General features: G+C 52.8%; 1 protein-coding gene across 1 annotated transcript in view; it reads left to right on the forward strand.

Moving 5' to 3' along the window:
* The window catches only part of EPHA8 (EPH receptor A8), a 54,980-nt gene that overhangs the window by 9,360 nt on the left and 29,796 nt on the right, over positions 1–15,824 (forward strand). The window contains exons 2-3 of the mRNA XM_058039496.1: positions 3,743–3,807; positions 13,254–13,917. Of these exons, the coding sequence (XP_057895479.1) occupies positions 3,743–3,807; positions 13,254–13,917 (729 nt within the window). The remainder of the gene's footprint in view (positions 1–3,742; positions 3,808–13,253; positions 13,918–15,824) is intronic.

The raw sequence follows: 15,824 nt of genomic DNA on the forward strand, positions 1-15,824 counted from the left end.
GTTTGTAGGGATGCAATACATCCCTGCAGGAGCTGTGGCCAGCAGTGAAAGTGTTGGGAAGGGTATGTAAGCACTCACTCTTTATAGATGATATAGATATATATGATACAGATATAAACATAGATATTGATATATAGAGATAAGCTAGAGATATACAGATGATATAGATATAGATATAAATATAGATATGGATATAAATATATAGATATAGATGATACAGATATAAATATAGATATGGATATAAATGTATAGATAAGATAGAGATATACAGATGATATAGATATAGATATAGATATAGATATAGATATAAATATAGATATAGATATAAATATATAGATATAGATGATACAGATATAAATATAGATATGGATATAAATATATAGACAAGATAGAAATTTACAGATTATATTGATATAGATATAGATGATATAGATATATATGATACAGATATAGATATTGGTATAAATATATAGATAAGATAGAGATATACAGATGATATAGATATAGATGATATAGATAGATAGATATAGATATAGATATAGATATAGATATAGATATAGATATAGATATAGATATAGATATAGATATAGATACAGATATATGGCAAGAGATACATGGTCCCAAGTAAAACTCACATCCTCTGCATGCTAGTTGCACTCTCAGGTCCCTCACTTATCCCAGGCAGGATATAGGATTTGGTAGATATGGGTATGGAAATGGATACAGATATAGATCCAACAGCAGAGATATAGGTATAAATACAATACATACATAGATCATATACTGATTTGCACACTTTGACTCCTGCCTAGTCTGCCTAGGCTGCAATGTCCACTGCTCATGCACCATTGCACGATGCAACTTTATGCAGCATGAGGGTCCGCCCTACGTGAGGCTCTGTCTGCAGACCCCAGTTGTGCTGGGAAACGACCTGCTCTCTCCTAGGTGCTTACATTTGAATGGGCAATCAGGCTTGACAGCTTTTCCACCAGGGCGAGAATTTCCCCTGACACCTCCTGGTGTTTTGGCTCAATACCCGAGGCAAGGCCAAGGCACAGAATGGGGAAATGACAAAATGGTGCTGAGAAAAACAAAATGGAGCTCACGGTTTGAGACTGATACGTGCAGACAGTCCATAGCATCAAAGAGAATTGCCCAGCTGTAGGAGAGAGGTCTCCCAAACCAGCACATTTTCTGAAAAAATGTTTGAGCTGAAAGGGGTCCTTTGTGGTGGCCTTGCTCACTCTGCGGCTTCGCAGGGGGCTCAGAGCATCGGCCCCGAGGGCAGCGCGGCCGGGGGCTCGCTGCACGGGGCACAGCGGGCACTGGGGGTGGCAGCTGCCCTTGGAGCTGGGCTGGAACCTGGGCTGGGACCTGGGCTGGAACCAGCTGGGTTTGGGGAGAGCGTTGGTGTCCCCATATAGGAGCGTGTCACGGTGCTGCTGGATGGACACTGGGATCCAGTGGGTGGGCTCTCCATGAGTTAACAGGAGCTCTAGGACACACAGTGCCTTTGTGTTTGTGCAGTGCTTGCTGTGTGGGCTTAAAATGCAGGGCTCTGAGCACTTGGCTGAAGTGAGGGAGTAAAAGAAACTTATCCCTCTTCCTGCAAAGAGGAATCTGACGATGGGTGGGATGCAAGCTGGCATAGGTTGTCTGGGAACCAAAGCAACTGAAAGGAGAAGACTCCTTCAGGTCATGACAACATCTCTGTGAGACTGGGTGATGACCATACAGTCAGGGTGGTGGGATGAGGTGTAGCAAGCTGGCTCCAGGTCCCACAGGCTGTTGGCAGACAAGTCTGGGGTACACCCACTGTATGCTCTCAGCATCATTCCTCACAATGCGATGATCCCGCTGGACCCCGGTTCATGCAGGCTCCTCCTGCTGCTTGCAGAGCAGGGGGAGGCAGCCACATCCATTGCTGAGCATCCCAGCGTGGGAAAGAGGGTGCAGAGACCACGGTGGGGGGGAGAGAGGGTCTGCAAAAGCTGTCCCCTCCGTGCAACCTGCCTGCTGAGGGTCACCAGGACTGTGGTCCTGCACTGTGAACAGGGAAACTCCCAAGCCTGGGCTCCTGCTGGGTGAATTACCCAGGGAAAATAGGCAGAAAATCTTCAGATTAACAATAACAAATAAAAATGGATTTGAGATCTCTGAGGTAATTACTCTGTGCTGAGGGCAAGGGGCCTCTTTAGCAGTGGGAGCAGTGCTGCGCAGGGAGTGGAGGGGCTTGGCCTGCTGTTGGGCCAATGGAACCACACAAGAAACCCTGGAAATTCTTTCAAATTGTTCTGCTAACATTAATAAATGCCTCAAAAGCTCCTAATCTGCTCTGTCAGGAGCATGACGTCCGGGTGTTTCACAGCCAGCTCACGTCTCTGCTCCTCTCTCCTCCCCTCTCCTTCCCTGCCTGGTAATAGTAAATGAAAGTGGCACCCGTTCCTCAGGCTACAGAGAGCAGCCTCATGCTGAGCCCAGGCTCTGCAGGGACTGGAGACACTGTCCTGATATGCCCTGTCCCTGCTGTGACGAGCTGGTCCTGGCAACAAGAGCACCATCCCTCCTGAGCCCGGGGCCAGCCCAGCCCTGGTGCTGCAGAGGGATGCTGTGACCAGGTGCCTCCAGGTCCACTTTGGTGCTCCTCAAGGGTGAGGAAAGGCAGCCAGCAAGGATGAAGCTTCCTGCGGCATTGACCTCACTGGGTGGCTCCAGGATAAAGGGAATGGGGAAAGCTGGAGGCACTGGGGGTCCCTGTGGGAGCCTGGTGCTCTTGGAGGTGTTGAGGCATCAGGGTCCTGGTGCCCACTGCTCCAAGGGTCAAGGCACCTTGCTGGCAGCCTCCCCCAAGCCTCCATCCCTCTGGGTCTGCACCACGGAGCTGGGGCTCCTTCCCCAGGTGCTGAGCAACTCGAGCTTATCAGGCAAGGCAAGGCTGTCCTCTGCTTGATGCTGTGGGGTCTGACCATGGGGCTCAGATGGCTCAGAGGCAGCAGTTCCATGGCATCCTGCTTTCCTCCACTGCTGCCACTGCACAGGTTTCCACAGGAAGCTTCTGAGCACACTGGAAGGCATCCTCACCTCTCCTACCACACAATCTGCTCCCCTCTTCCTGCAGTTAGCCTCTGTCTCCTCTTTAAGTCGGGCTCCTGGTGGTGGCAGGGATTTGGATGGGCCGGCTTTGATGGACTTCTCCCGTGGGGTGTCAGCCAGGACCACGGGGAGTCTCTTTGTGCTGGAGCTGGGCACTGCAGTGTGCAATTACAGCAGCTGCTGGAGTGCAGACTTCAAACCAGGGATGCTGAGAGGGAGCTGTGCCTAAAGGGCTTCCAGAGGAGAAGTGTCCAGCTGAGAAATGATGCTCCAGTTGCATCAGTCTTGGCCCACGGTGGGACTGGTGGACAACCTCATGCTGGGAATTTGTTTCCACAACCCTTCCTTGCTCTGCATTCCCTCCAGCCTGCTCTTTGCAGCTTCCTCTCCCCCAAAGGTCACACTGCTCTCAGTGCTGGGGCCAGGACTCAACTCTATCCTGAACCACCAGCTCTGGGGAGCATCCCTTATTGCCATCCCCAAACTCCATACCTGACTCATATCCAGCCAGGCTATCCCTGAAGAAAGATTGATGGATGGGGGGCATTTTCAAGGAAATGGCGAGTGAAGAGGCTTCTTCATGGTGGCTCTGTTCCTTGGGGATGGGGACAAAGCTTTCTAACACAGCTTTTACTCCTGTGTTTTCCAGTGAACTTGCTAGACACGTCAACAATCCTGGGAGACTGGGGCTGGATGACTTATCCCTCACATGGGGTAAGTATGAAGTGACTGTTGGCAGGGGGACCCCAGTGGGATGGGTCACCATGGGTCACTGTGGCAGGAGTTAGGGGATGAGTAGGGAATGGACATCTCAGCCCCAAGTCAGTGCTGATGAGGCAAACAGACCATGTCTGTTGGGAAAATGCCAGCCTGATAGACTGGCAGAGGGATACAGCTGTTTGGGAAATGCCATTTCACCTTCCGTGTGCCCTGGTAAGGACCAGGCCGTCACCAGGTCCTGAACTCTGAAGGGACTCAAGAGCTGGGACATGCTAAGAAGTGTCTCATTCCTCACTGCACTGTGAGCATCGGGGGAACAGCCCCAAATGACCAGGAAGGTCCCAACCAGCTGGAATCCAAGGAATTTCTGTGAGCACTGGGCAAGAGGGGCAGGGCAGCCTCCCCTGTGGATGGCATCCTACAGCAGTGGGGGTGCAGAGGAGGGATGGTGGCTGGTGACCTCACCCCCAGCCTGCCATCTCCACCAGCTGGACCCTTCCCACACTCTCCCTTCATTTGCATTTCCATGCCCAGGTTTTCCTGACACAGTAGCTTTCTGGAAATAGTAAGTTCCAGATGTCAGGGTGACCTGGCTGGAAGGATTTTTCTCATTCATTTAGTGAACAGAAACAATCCCATAAATACCCACAGGACCAACTGCAAGGCACAGTGGGGCTTTCTGCAGGCACAAAACGTGCAAAATTGGGGTGCCTACCTGGCTGTTGCTGCTGTGTTGATTTTTCATGTCCATTCTTTTTATCCTCTCTCTGAACTAAATGGTCCTAATCTTTTCAATTCCACCTCCCACAGAAATCTTCCCAGGTCTCTAATAATTTTCATTGATCTGTTGCTTGAGACTTTCAGTCCCTGCACTGCTTGAGCAGGAGTGATCAGAACAGTGAATTCATAATAATACCAATGATCAGATTTCTATCAGACTTTATCATATATGTAAATATATTAAATTGTTAACTCAAGTCTAATTTTAGCAGTTAGTTGTTGCAATGATGAGTATCCTGGGAATGTAAGAGATTGAGAGGTACAAGGTCAGAGGGGACTGTGGAACTAATGTAATGTGATCTCCTGCATAAATACGGGCCTTCAGACCTGTCAATTCATTCAGCTCTGAGAGCAGCACAGCTTTGAGGAAAAAACATCCTTGGCTGCAAAATTGCTGGTGCTGGTAAATGCTGCGGGTCCTGTGGCGAGGCTGTTAACGTGCCCCCGTTAAAAGCGATCGCTGCGAGGGTTTGCCTGCCCCTGGTCTGCAGCCAGGGGACTTTCCTCTGCCTCTGCCTGCATGAGGCAGATGCTGTCCTGCTCATGGCTGCCCTTGGCTGTCACTGCTGTCCTGTCACTAATCAGCTGTCATCTCATCCCAGCCCCGCTGCCAGATTGTGGCATCCTGGAGGAGCCTGACACACATTCGGGGCTTCCTCTGCTCTCCTGCAAGGGAGAATGTTTTTGGGATTTTCTGGGAAACAGGGCTGTTTTCCATTGTCCACATCTGTCCTTAACCCCTGCCCATGGTCAGGCCACAGCTGCCTGCAGACTGCCCAGGATTGTCCTTCTGGGTGCCCAGCCCTTGGTCCCTGTCAGGAGTGCAGGTGGAATCCATTGCATCGCTGAGGTGCCTTGGTGAGGGTGAATCCCCTGGGCTGGCTGTGCTGGGCAGGGCCTTGCACTCCCAAAGCAGACAAAAGGATTGAGCCTACAGGAGCCTCATTCTCAGCACACCAGGGACTTCCTTGGCCAGCTAAGGTGCAGTATCCTGTGCAGGACACTGACAAATCCAGCGAAGAATCCAGAGCCCCTCCCCATTTGGACTGTCAGCTGTGACTGCACGGTGACCACAGGGGCTGGGGCTGAGTCTCAGGGCTCTCTGCAGCAGATGCCCAGCAGTCCTTCACCAGCAGCTCTTGAACACCAGTACATCTGAGTTCCCCACCTTATTGGTGATGTTTATTAAAAATAAATAATAATATAATGAATAATCTATATAATAAATTAAATGATATGTAATGAATTAAACAGTAGGGAAATTTTAAAAAGAGTAAATAAATGTAACAAAGAATAAAACAAAATTATAGTACTGGATGCCAAAAAAGTAAAAGAAAACCAAAAAGGCTCACAACATTAAATGCTGTGTACCACCCAACACCAGAGCCACCTCTTGGCCATGCTGCTGAGTCCTACAGGACCTTAGTCAGGCGTGGGGTAACTCCACTGTGCACTTACCCTGTGCTTATGCCCAAATTTTTGCCCTGTTACCGACAGGATGACCACATACCTGCGTGGAAACTGTCTTGAACACCCTCAACTTTTCATATATTTTTCCAGCTGGATGTTTTAATGGCTCCCCTAAACACCGGTCTGGACCATGGTTTTTCCTCCATGGGCCATTGTATCACTAATCTGGAAACCCCATCTCACTCCTTTCCCTCCCTGCTGGTCCTTCACCTCCAGGCCCTTTCTGAGTAGGAAATTTGCTCTGGGATCTGTTTGCTGTCAGCTGCATTGGGGTGCTGGTGTCTCAGGGGAGCTGGGGTAGAATTCCTGCTGGCAGTGCCAATGCTTTGGCTCTGAGCAGATGCAGCCCCCACAGTGCAGTTCAGGCTTAGGTGGGAGAGATCTGGTGTGATCCCTGCCCTAAGGAAGGAACTCCCTTTGCTGGTCACCATCTGTGCCCAGTGCTTTGGGTGTCCCTGGGGCTGTCCCTGTCCCTGCCCCATGCTGTAGCTTTGGGCTGGGGTTGTGTAGAGGCATTGTACTGTGAAGCCAGATTTTCATGGAGGTTTATTTTTACTGCCATTTCCTTAATTTAGATACTCTAGCTGAAAGATTGATGGCAGTGGCCCCCCATTCCTGCTGCCTCCCAGCTGTCCTGCCTGAGCCACAGTGCAGGATTTCCCCACAGTGTGTCAGCTCCGTCCGTGGGCAGACACAGACAGCATCCTCTGCCAAGGGTCCAGCACTGCTGGCTGGAGTCATGTTCCTTGTGCTGTACCCACACCTCCATTCCACCAGGGCCACCACATGGGTGTGACAGACAGTAGCAGGTGGGTAGCTCTGCCTGGGTCTTTTCATGGCACTAAGCAGCACAGAGCCTTGGTCCCCAGCCTGAGGAACTTCTGAAGAGGATTTGTGTCTGCTGTTTCACTGCCTAGTGCCCTATGGCTCGCCCTGTGGCACCTGCAGGTCCTGTCACCCCTGGGGATCCAGAGGAAAGGCAGCAACTTCAGAGGCTTCATCCTCTGGCCGGGAGATCCCAGAGCCACCTGCACAGCCAGGGCAAAACCGGACGGGCACCATTCATCACACCTGTGGGCAAGGTGAACTTCTTCCCTCACTGGAAGGTTACTTGCCTCACTGGAAGGTTCCTTCCCTGTCTGGCTTTGCCAGGGCCAGCAAGAGCAGAGGAGCAGGAGCTGGGAGCAGTGGGCACAGTGAGGGTCAGCAGTGCCGTGGGCCCTGGGGAATGTCAGGCCATCAGGGAGCCGTGCCTGGCCTGTTTTGACATTTTCTCTTGACAGACAATTAACTGAGGGGTAATTGGCTGTAATTGCTGCTCAGGGGTTTAATTGCATCCCCCCCCTCACCTCCACCCCAGAGACACGTGCAGGAAGCAGAGGGGTCACCGGGAGCATCCCTGTCCCGCAGGCTGCGGCTCCTCTCAATTATAACTTCAAAGGGCTCCCAGGAGCTTTGCAGCTCGCTCCTTTCCCAGAACAATTCCCTTTGCATTGAAAATTAAACTGTTATCAGTGTGGTCAACCCCTTCCCTTGCCATGCCTCCTGTATCCCAGTTCTCCCCAGCCAAACGCCCCAGTGCCCCAGTGCCCTTCTCTCCCTTCTCCTGGCTGGGCACATGACCTGCTGGATCAGAGGGAGCTGATCGGCCCTGCTGCAAATTGCCTTTCTACTGACTAATTAAAACACTGATGAGATAAGTCAACATATTATTAATAATTATTGTGTCGTCTACTTTGATTTACAAAGTCAAACAGGAAATTATTTTGTTCAGACACAGGGCATCTAAGGAGCTTGAATGATGCCTTGCAAAAGCTAATTAGAATGGGAGCACCTTGAGTGCTGGAGGAAGGCCCCCCATGCTGCCCATGACCTCCCCATCCACTCCCACCAGCACCTTCTGTGGTGGCCCCACAGTTTCCCTCTTGCAGCAGGGGCTGGGGTCAGCCCAGAGAGCTGCTGGGCACTGCCACCCAGGCAGCTGCCCCAGCATCTGTCACAGAGTCATGGACTGTCCTGAGCTGGGAGAAGCCACAAGGGTCATCAAGTCCAGCTCCTGGCCCTGTACAATCCCACCTGGCATGCTCCATGTTGGCTTTGTTGATGGGAACGAGGAAAGAACTACAGAGGGCTTTGGATCTCCCCATCCCTGCTCCTTTGCTCCTCAGAAAGGAATGCATCCTGAAGCCCCTGGGCACAGTTAGCCAAGGGTGCTCCTCCTTCGTCCTACATACCCAGAGAGAACCCTGTCAGAAACGCACCAGATCTGCTGAAACCCCCAGCTGAAAGCACAGACACTCCCAGCAGTATTTGTGCATTAAGAATGGGGATTTCAGCCCTGGGACTGAGCTATTTGCAGAGCCATGCCTACACATCAGGAGACTTTTTGTTGCCTGGGTCTGATCCTGCAGCCAGCAGCCAGTTCATGGCTGGGATGATCCTCATGTGTCATGAAGCAAGGTCTCCCTTTGCCCCAAGCTCACTCTGTAAAATCCCATCCCCTGTGTGAGCTGTGCTGTGTCCTTGCTATCCCATCCCCCTTCAGGTTCATCTCTTCTCAGACCACCAAGAGATATTGGGGCTCTCCCGTGTGCCTAGGCCATGTCTCTGCTCTCCTTCACTTTGATGTCCCTGTTGTATTTCTTGGGTTTCTCTTCCAAGCTGGAGCCTCTACCTGGGTCCAAAGTACCAGCAAGTTACAGCTCAAGCTGTGGTGAAATTAATTTTCTTTGGGGAAAAAAAAAGTGTAGGAAAGGAACATTAGAAAATAAAGATTTAGACTGGTAATTGAGATAAAAGCTCATCTCCCAGTGCTTGTTCAGTAAATCCTGGGTTATTGCTAATTCCCCAGATGCTGGTCACTAGCAGTAGTTAATCACCTGCAGTGAAGCTCAGGGTAGTTAACTGCCTGACAAATCCCTCCTTAGGCACAGCAGTGACTGATTTCATGGGGATTATCTCCATTAAGGCCTCCCATCTAATGATTTATAGCTTCAATAACAGCCTTCTCTTTTTTTCCTCTCCCAGTGACAATGGTGTGAGAAGGTGCCATGGCGTGCTGGGAAGGAAAGTGCTGGATGTCTCAGTGGCCACAAAAGCTTTGCTATGCCAGGCAGACCTGGCATCCCTCCTGGAAGCTGTCCCAGGGCTGGGGACACTCATTCCTTTGCACTCTGAGGATGGTGGGAGGCTGAGCTGCTGCCAGGGGGACACAGCCTCTCCTCTGCTCCTCCTTCTTCTCCTCTGCTGTGCCACACAGGCCCTGGGAGACTTATAAGACCTTACTCAGCTGCCCAGATATCTGGTGTTTGCATCTCTTGCCTTTCATAATCTGGCAAATATTTTATAACTGGTGTTGACTTTAATTTAAACGATTAGGCAAACTCCTGAATGCAGATGCAATCGCATCCTCCCCAGCGCGCGCGCTCACCGCGTTAATTATGATGTCCTCATTTCCATCTCGCTGGGGGATCTTATCACAATGGTGGGGCCCAGCTGATCTTTGGTTCAAAAAACCATCTCAGCCCGTGAACGGAGAGCCAGCAGTGCCTGGGGTGTGCATGCTGCCTGCGTTCCTGAACCAGCAGTGCCCAGTGTCGCGGAGGTCCCCTCCTGCCCACAGAGCCTGGAACTAAGGTGAGACAGAAAAACCCCTCCAGTCATGGGCATTCCTGAAGCAGGTCCTTTCATCTCCCTTCCAGTACCTGAAAGGGCCTACAGGAGGGTTGGAGAGGGACTTTTTGCAAGGCTAAGCAGTGATGGCTTTAAGCTGAGGGAGGGTATATTTAGAATGGAAATTGGAAAAAAATTCTTCCCTGTGAGGGTGGGCAGGCCCTGGCACAGGGTGCCCAGAGCAGCTGTGGCTGCCCCATCCCTGGAAGTGTCCAAGGCCAGGCTGGGCAGGACTTGGAGCAGCCTGGGATAGTGGAAGGTGTCCCTGCCATGACAGGGGGTTGGAACAAGATGGTCACTTCCAATCCAAATAATTTCTTGGATTCTGTGATCCCAAAGGCCCTGTAACTCCTGGGACCTGGTAGGGCCTATGGGACCTTGGTTGAGCTGTGACATGCTGGGAGATGAACCTGTGGCATGTGAACCACGAGCTCAGGTAGCCTGCCTGCCCCATTCTTAGTGCACTTTCCCTGCAGGCCAGGTGTGGCATTTTGGGCTGGTCTCAGACTGGGATCCCAAGGGACCGTGGGACAGAACTGACAGTGCAGCTGCTGTGCAAAACAGCCCTAAGTTTGAAAGAGTGATGGTGCATGTGCAAACTCTCCAAATTCACCCCAGAGGCTGGGGGTGTGGCTGACACTGACTGTTGCTGGTACTTGGAGGTGAGCATTTATCTCCTGCTCTGTCAACAGGGAGGATGCTGCCTGCTCTGGGACTGCCACATGGGGACTGCCATGTGGGGACGTGGCATAGGGAGCTCCATCTCCTCTGCCAGATTTAGGAGAGAATGTCTGGAGACCAAAACCAACCAGATGAGCTGGATCCAGAGCATTTTGGTGCTCACAATAACCTCATCTTTCCCTTGCCAGACCCTCGCAGAGAGCCCTGCTCGCCCAGGCAGTGCCGAAGGGGGATGGCTGTGCATTGTGGGGACATCCCTGCTCACCCCCACAGCTCTGCCCTCACACTGTGTGGCTCCTCCCGTGCACAGCTCTGCTTCCCTTCCCCCGGGAAACTCAGCAGGGAAAAGACAGGAAACAGATGTTGTGTTAATTTGTGCTCAATTAATTTCGACAGCGGCTTCCACCCCCTCGGAAGCGCCGCAGCAGCAGCCTGAGCGCCCCTGGGAGTGGGACTGGGGCTGCTCTGCTCTGCATCACCGCCAGGGCTGGCACACACTGCCAGGGGCTGGCACACACTGCCAGGGCCCCTGTGCAGCAGGGCAGGGTCCTGGGTGGCACAGCACCTTTGACAGGCTCATCCCTGGGCTGCTGCCCTCCTCCCTCTGGCCAAGCTGACCTGTAGCCTGGCCCTTTTCCACGTTGTCCACCTGAGTACTGGAGTGCAGGGCATGTTCCCAGTGATCCCAGGACAAACCTGGGCTTTTCTGGGAATTCAGAAGGCAATTTTTTTAAATGTATCACAAAACATTTTTTTTTCCCTGGGATTTGATTTTGACCCCCTTTGCCAGCATATTCCCCTTAAAATGAGCTTCCATTGTAGTTTGCACCTGGAGCTGCTGCCTTTTCCATGTTCCTTTAGGCTCTTTAGGACAGAGAAGCAGGGTTTTCTCCTAAATGCAGGAGAGAACTGAAGATGCTGGAGAAAACTGGAGATGTACATGAGTGCAGTGAGTGCTCTGATCACCCTCACACGAGCAGAAGGCATGACAACACATCCCCAGGAGCAGCAGGTCAGGGAGGTCAAACAGGGAAGGACATTCCCATCTGAGAGGGGAGAAGGGAGTGGACTGCTTTACAGGTATCACTGATACCTCTTTCCTGAATCTCTTATGTTCTGGAGGTGTGCTGCCCTCTCCTAGCTGTGCCCTGTCCCTGCACTGCTGGCAGCACCCAGCGAGGCTGGCGGGCGCAGGTCCCAGGGATCTGCATCCTTGTCAGCTCCCACACCACCAGGGTGAAGGCTGCAGCTCACCTTCTTGGAGCAGAGCATCCTTCTCTCGGGACTGCTGGTTTGTGTCTAATGAAACACAAGTCACCACTCGCATAAGAAAACACCATTTTTGCCCTGTCAGAGCAAGCCTAGAGGTTTAATTTAAGGTACTTAAAATCCTGCCTAAAAGATTTGTTTTCCTGCTCTGTGCAGCATGGCTGGGGATTTACCTGACTCCCCCAGCTCCCACAGACAGCTCGGTACACACAGGTGCCCAGGTGGGGCTGCTCCCTGCCAGCTTCCAGGCACAGCCAGGACCCCAGGAAGGTGCTGGAGGGGGATGCTGAGGCTGGGGGTAGAAAGGTGGTGATCATTTGGAAGGCAAAGGAGCAGGAGTGCCAGAGCCTTCCCCACTTTCTGCAGCATTGCCTCTGAGACTGTCCCTTACGGCTGGGCTTGGGCATGGGGGTGGGACTTCAAAGCCTGTTTCTAAGTTTGGGAAGAAGCCACATGGTTTGAAGTTCTCCTCTGCTCCTCTTTCTCCTCCCTTTCTCTCCTAAGAATTCAGGGGTCCCTGGCCCATCCATGGGGGCATGATTGGATTACCTGGTTTGAGCAGAAATGTGAGCTAAAGAGGTGGTGAGAAGCCCCCAGTGCAGTGTGTCCTGGTGAGGCATGTGGGGAGAGTGGAGAGGGAGACACCAGGCAAGACTGAGCCTCCAGAAGTGTCATGTAGCTCTCAACAGCTAAGTTCTACTTGTTCCTCGCCTCTGGAACTCATATCCAAAATGTCACTGCTTCTTCTCACTTCCTATCACTTAAACCCATGTAGCATCCCTCCCTTGTGTGACGCCCATGTCCCTGTCCCTCTAAACTCATCCAGACCACCCTCCATTGCAATCCTGCCTGCTGCAACCTGCTTTTGCCAGTATCCCTTCCCCAGGTTTGCCCTGCAGCCACAAGTATATGGAATTTTCACCCTGGAGCTGTCAAGCCATGAACATTCTGGTTCCCAGAGCCAGCCCTGATCCAGCCTCTCAGCTGGGTTGGGCACTGTGGGCTCACACTGAGGAGCCACACTGGCACCACCTTGCAGGGAAGAAGAGACCTCTGAGCCCCCATGAATCCACATTTCTTGCTGACAGTGCTGTGCTCAGTACAGGCTTCCCCTTCACCCTCTGGTATCCACCCAGAAACTCCTTCTCCAGATGGAAAGCACCCAGTTTAGTTTGTGCATGGGCAGTGCACGAGCCAGTGGAGATGCAGGTGAGCACAAGGCAGGTGGTTCCTGCTGCTGCTGGGAATGATAGGCTGAGCACCAAGGAAAGGTGCTCGCAGACATGACCTGGAGGGTTTGAGCCCTCCCAAACACACATTGCCATCAGCTTCTGCCAGGACCTCAGGTAGTGTTCCTTTCTCCAAGCGTGCTGCACCTCCCACAGTGCTACACCTGGGTGTCACTGCCCAGATCAGTGCAGCTAATGAGTACTCCTCATTTCCCTTTGCTCTGGCAGCAGTGACCTCCCATCCAGACACAGCAGCAGAGATGGCACACAGCCCTGCATGCTCCCTGCTCCCCCAGGGGTTGGGAGCGTCTGGAATGACCCGTTTTCTCTGTCCTGCAGTGGGATTCAATCAATGAAATGGATGAGTTTTTCAGCCCCATCCACACCTACCAGGTGTGTAACGTCATGACCCCCAACCAGAACAACTGGCTCCGGACCAACTGGGTGCAGCGGGACGGGGCGCGGCGCGTGTACGCCGAGATCAAATTCACGCTGAGGGACTGCAACAGCATGCCAGGCGTGCTGGGCACCTGCAAGGAGACCTTCAACCTCTACTACATGGAGTCCGACCGGGACCTGGGCACCAGCACCCGCGAGAGCCAGTTCCTCAAGATCGACACCATCGCTGCAGACGAGAGCTTCACCAACGTGGACCTGGGCGTGCGGCGCCTGAAGCTCAACACAGAGGTGCGGGGCGTGGGGCCGCTGAGCAAGAGGGGCTTCTACCTGGCCTTCCAGGACATCGGCGCCTGCATCGCCATCGTCTCGGTGCGCGTGTACTACAAGAAGTGCCCGGCCACCGTGAGGAACCTGGCGTCCTTCTCCGAGGCCGTGACCGGGGCAGACTCGTCCTCCCTGGTGGAAGTGCGGGGAGAGTGCGTGGGCCATTCCGAGGAGAGGGACACCCCCAAGATGTACTGCAGTGCCGAGGGAGAGTGGCTGGTGCCCATCGGGAAGTGTGTGTGCAGCGCTGGCTATGAGGAGCAGCGGGATTCCTGCATGGGTGAGTGCCTGCAAGGGAAGGGGTGCCTGCCAGGGGCTCTTGCCTCTTTGGGGAAGGGCTGACGACAGAAGCCTGCTCACAGAAACTGGGACAGCCAGTCTCTGTGGAGGCCCAGGGCTGTCCATGCCTTTGCTGGCTGGCTTCATGCTTCCAAATATGTGGCTGGTATGACTGACAAACTCCCTGGGAGTTCCTGTGGCTCTGACAGGTCCTGGTGCACAGGGCAGGGCTTTGGGATGGGGACTGGCTGGCAGCAGGACAGCGGCTGCTCTGGTTCTATCTTTCTGTACCATGGATCACTGGCCCAGAGATCCCAGCTCAGTGCCCCCAGCAGCTCTGACTGGTGCTGAGATCTCTGGTGTGCTCCAGCAAGGCACTACTTGGCCTCTCCAAAACACCCACTGCTGGAATGGGTTTAAAAGCGAGAAAAGCAAAAAGGAAAACACTGAGCTTTCATGGAGCAAGGTCGTTGCCTCCATCTCTCACCTCCCAGGGCTGCTGCAGAGCCCCTCGTGCAGGGTGTGGGGAGCCTTCCCAGGGGCCCTCAGTGCCACTGGGCAGCTTTGAGCTGCCAACTGAACAAACTGTGATAAGGAACTGGGGTGACCAGCAGCAGCACAGGGATGTGTGCATACAGAGCACGGGCTCCCCAGGAGAGCCCTCCACACAGATTTGTTTGCTCTCTGTTTCTTCATGGGATGTGTGGAGGGGGAGCAGCACAAATATGAGTGCGGGGCCTTTGTTTGAGTTTCGTGGTAACGTCAAGTTCGGGAGGCTTGGCTCAAGGTCAGGACGTCCAACACCAGACTGGAATGGATCCAGGGGCTGCTGGGACCCACGCTGGCTCCTGCAGGTCTCCAGTTACAGAGTGGGAAGGATGGGCAGAATAAATGCTTTTATTTGGAACTCCTTCTGTCTGTGACAGTCGATTTGAAAGTTGTCCTGGGATAGATCTAATAACTCAGGAAAGGTCTTCCATCATGTTAAAGAGTGGGTGCAAGATGTATGTGGGGCCGTGTAGTGAGAGTCCTGTGTATTGGATAAGTGGGTCCTAGCTATTCTAAATGAGTTACAGCTGCGAAGTCCTTAGTTGGGCAGCAGCTGTGGCTCATTTAGAATAGCTAGGACCCACTTATCCAATACATAGGACTCTCACTACAGGGCCAGGCGTGTGCTGCTGCAGGATGGGACACTGGCATGGGCCTCCTGGTGGGCTGTGCCAGCCCCACCACTACAAGGAGCTGCACGTTGGCTCAGACAGACAAAGCAGCCCTTCCTGCTGCTCCGTTCCAGCAGGGCTGTGCTGCACACTCTGCCCCAGGACATCCCCGCCCCAAAGGCAGGAGGCTGAGCAAGGCTGTGGCATTGGTGCTGGGCTCTGCCTGCCTCATTTTCATGTGGTTCCTTGGATAGGTTTGCTCTCTCCTGCAGAGCCCCTTCTCTGCCCTCCTGCCTGTTTCTGGTGGGGTTGCTCCTACCACAGGCATGGCACAGGAGGAAGTGTGGTCCAGCAGGTGAACCCAGGTGGCCCCACAGACGGACTCAGACCCAGTAATGCTCTCTGGTAAAACTCTCCAAGCCTTGTGGCATCAGAAACAGGACAGAAATGTCACTGGGCTTTCTCTGACATGGGTGTTGTCTCACTCTCCTGCCTTCCCTGTACCATTTTTCTGGCTCCAGCACAGTTTGATCACCCAACATCAAGTGAACAGGGGCTCCTTTGCTGCATCTCCTTTGCTGGGGCAGCAGGACGTGTATTTACACATGAAGGCAAACAGATGCAAATCTCTGATCTTGTGCCTGATTGGGGCAGAGTTCATTTTTCAGGCTGAAAAGTGCCCTTTGGGGATGATTTATAAGCCCAGCAGATCTGTTGGAGTTGGAAATTAGCCGTTTTAATTGTCAGG

Source organism: Melospiza georgiana, chromosome 22 (assembly GCF_028018845.1).
Source record: "Melospiza georgiana isolate bMelGeo1 chromosome 22, bMelGeo1.pri, whole genome shotgun sequence".
Lineage (NCBI taxonomy): Eukaryota > Metazoa > Chordata > Aves > Passeriformes > Passerellidae > Melospiza > Melospiza georgiana.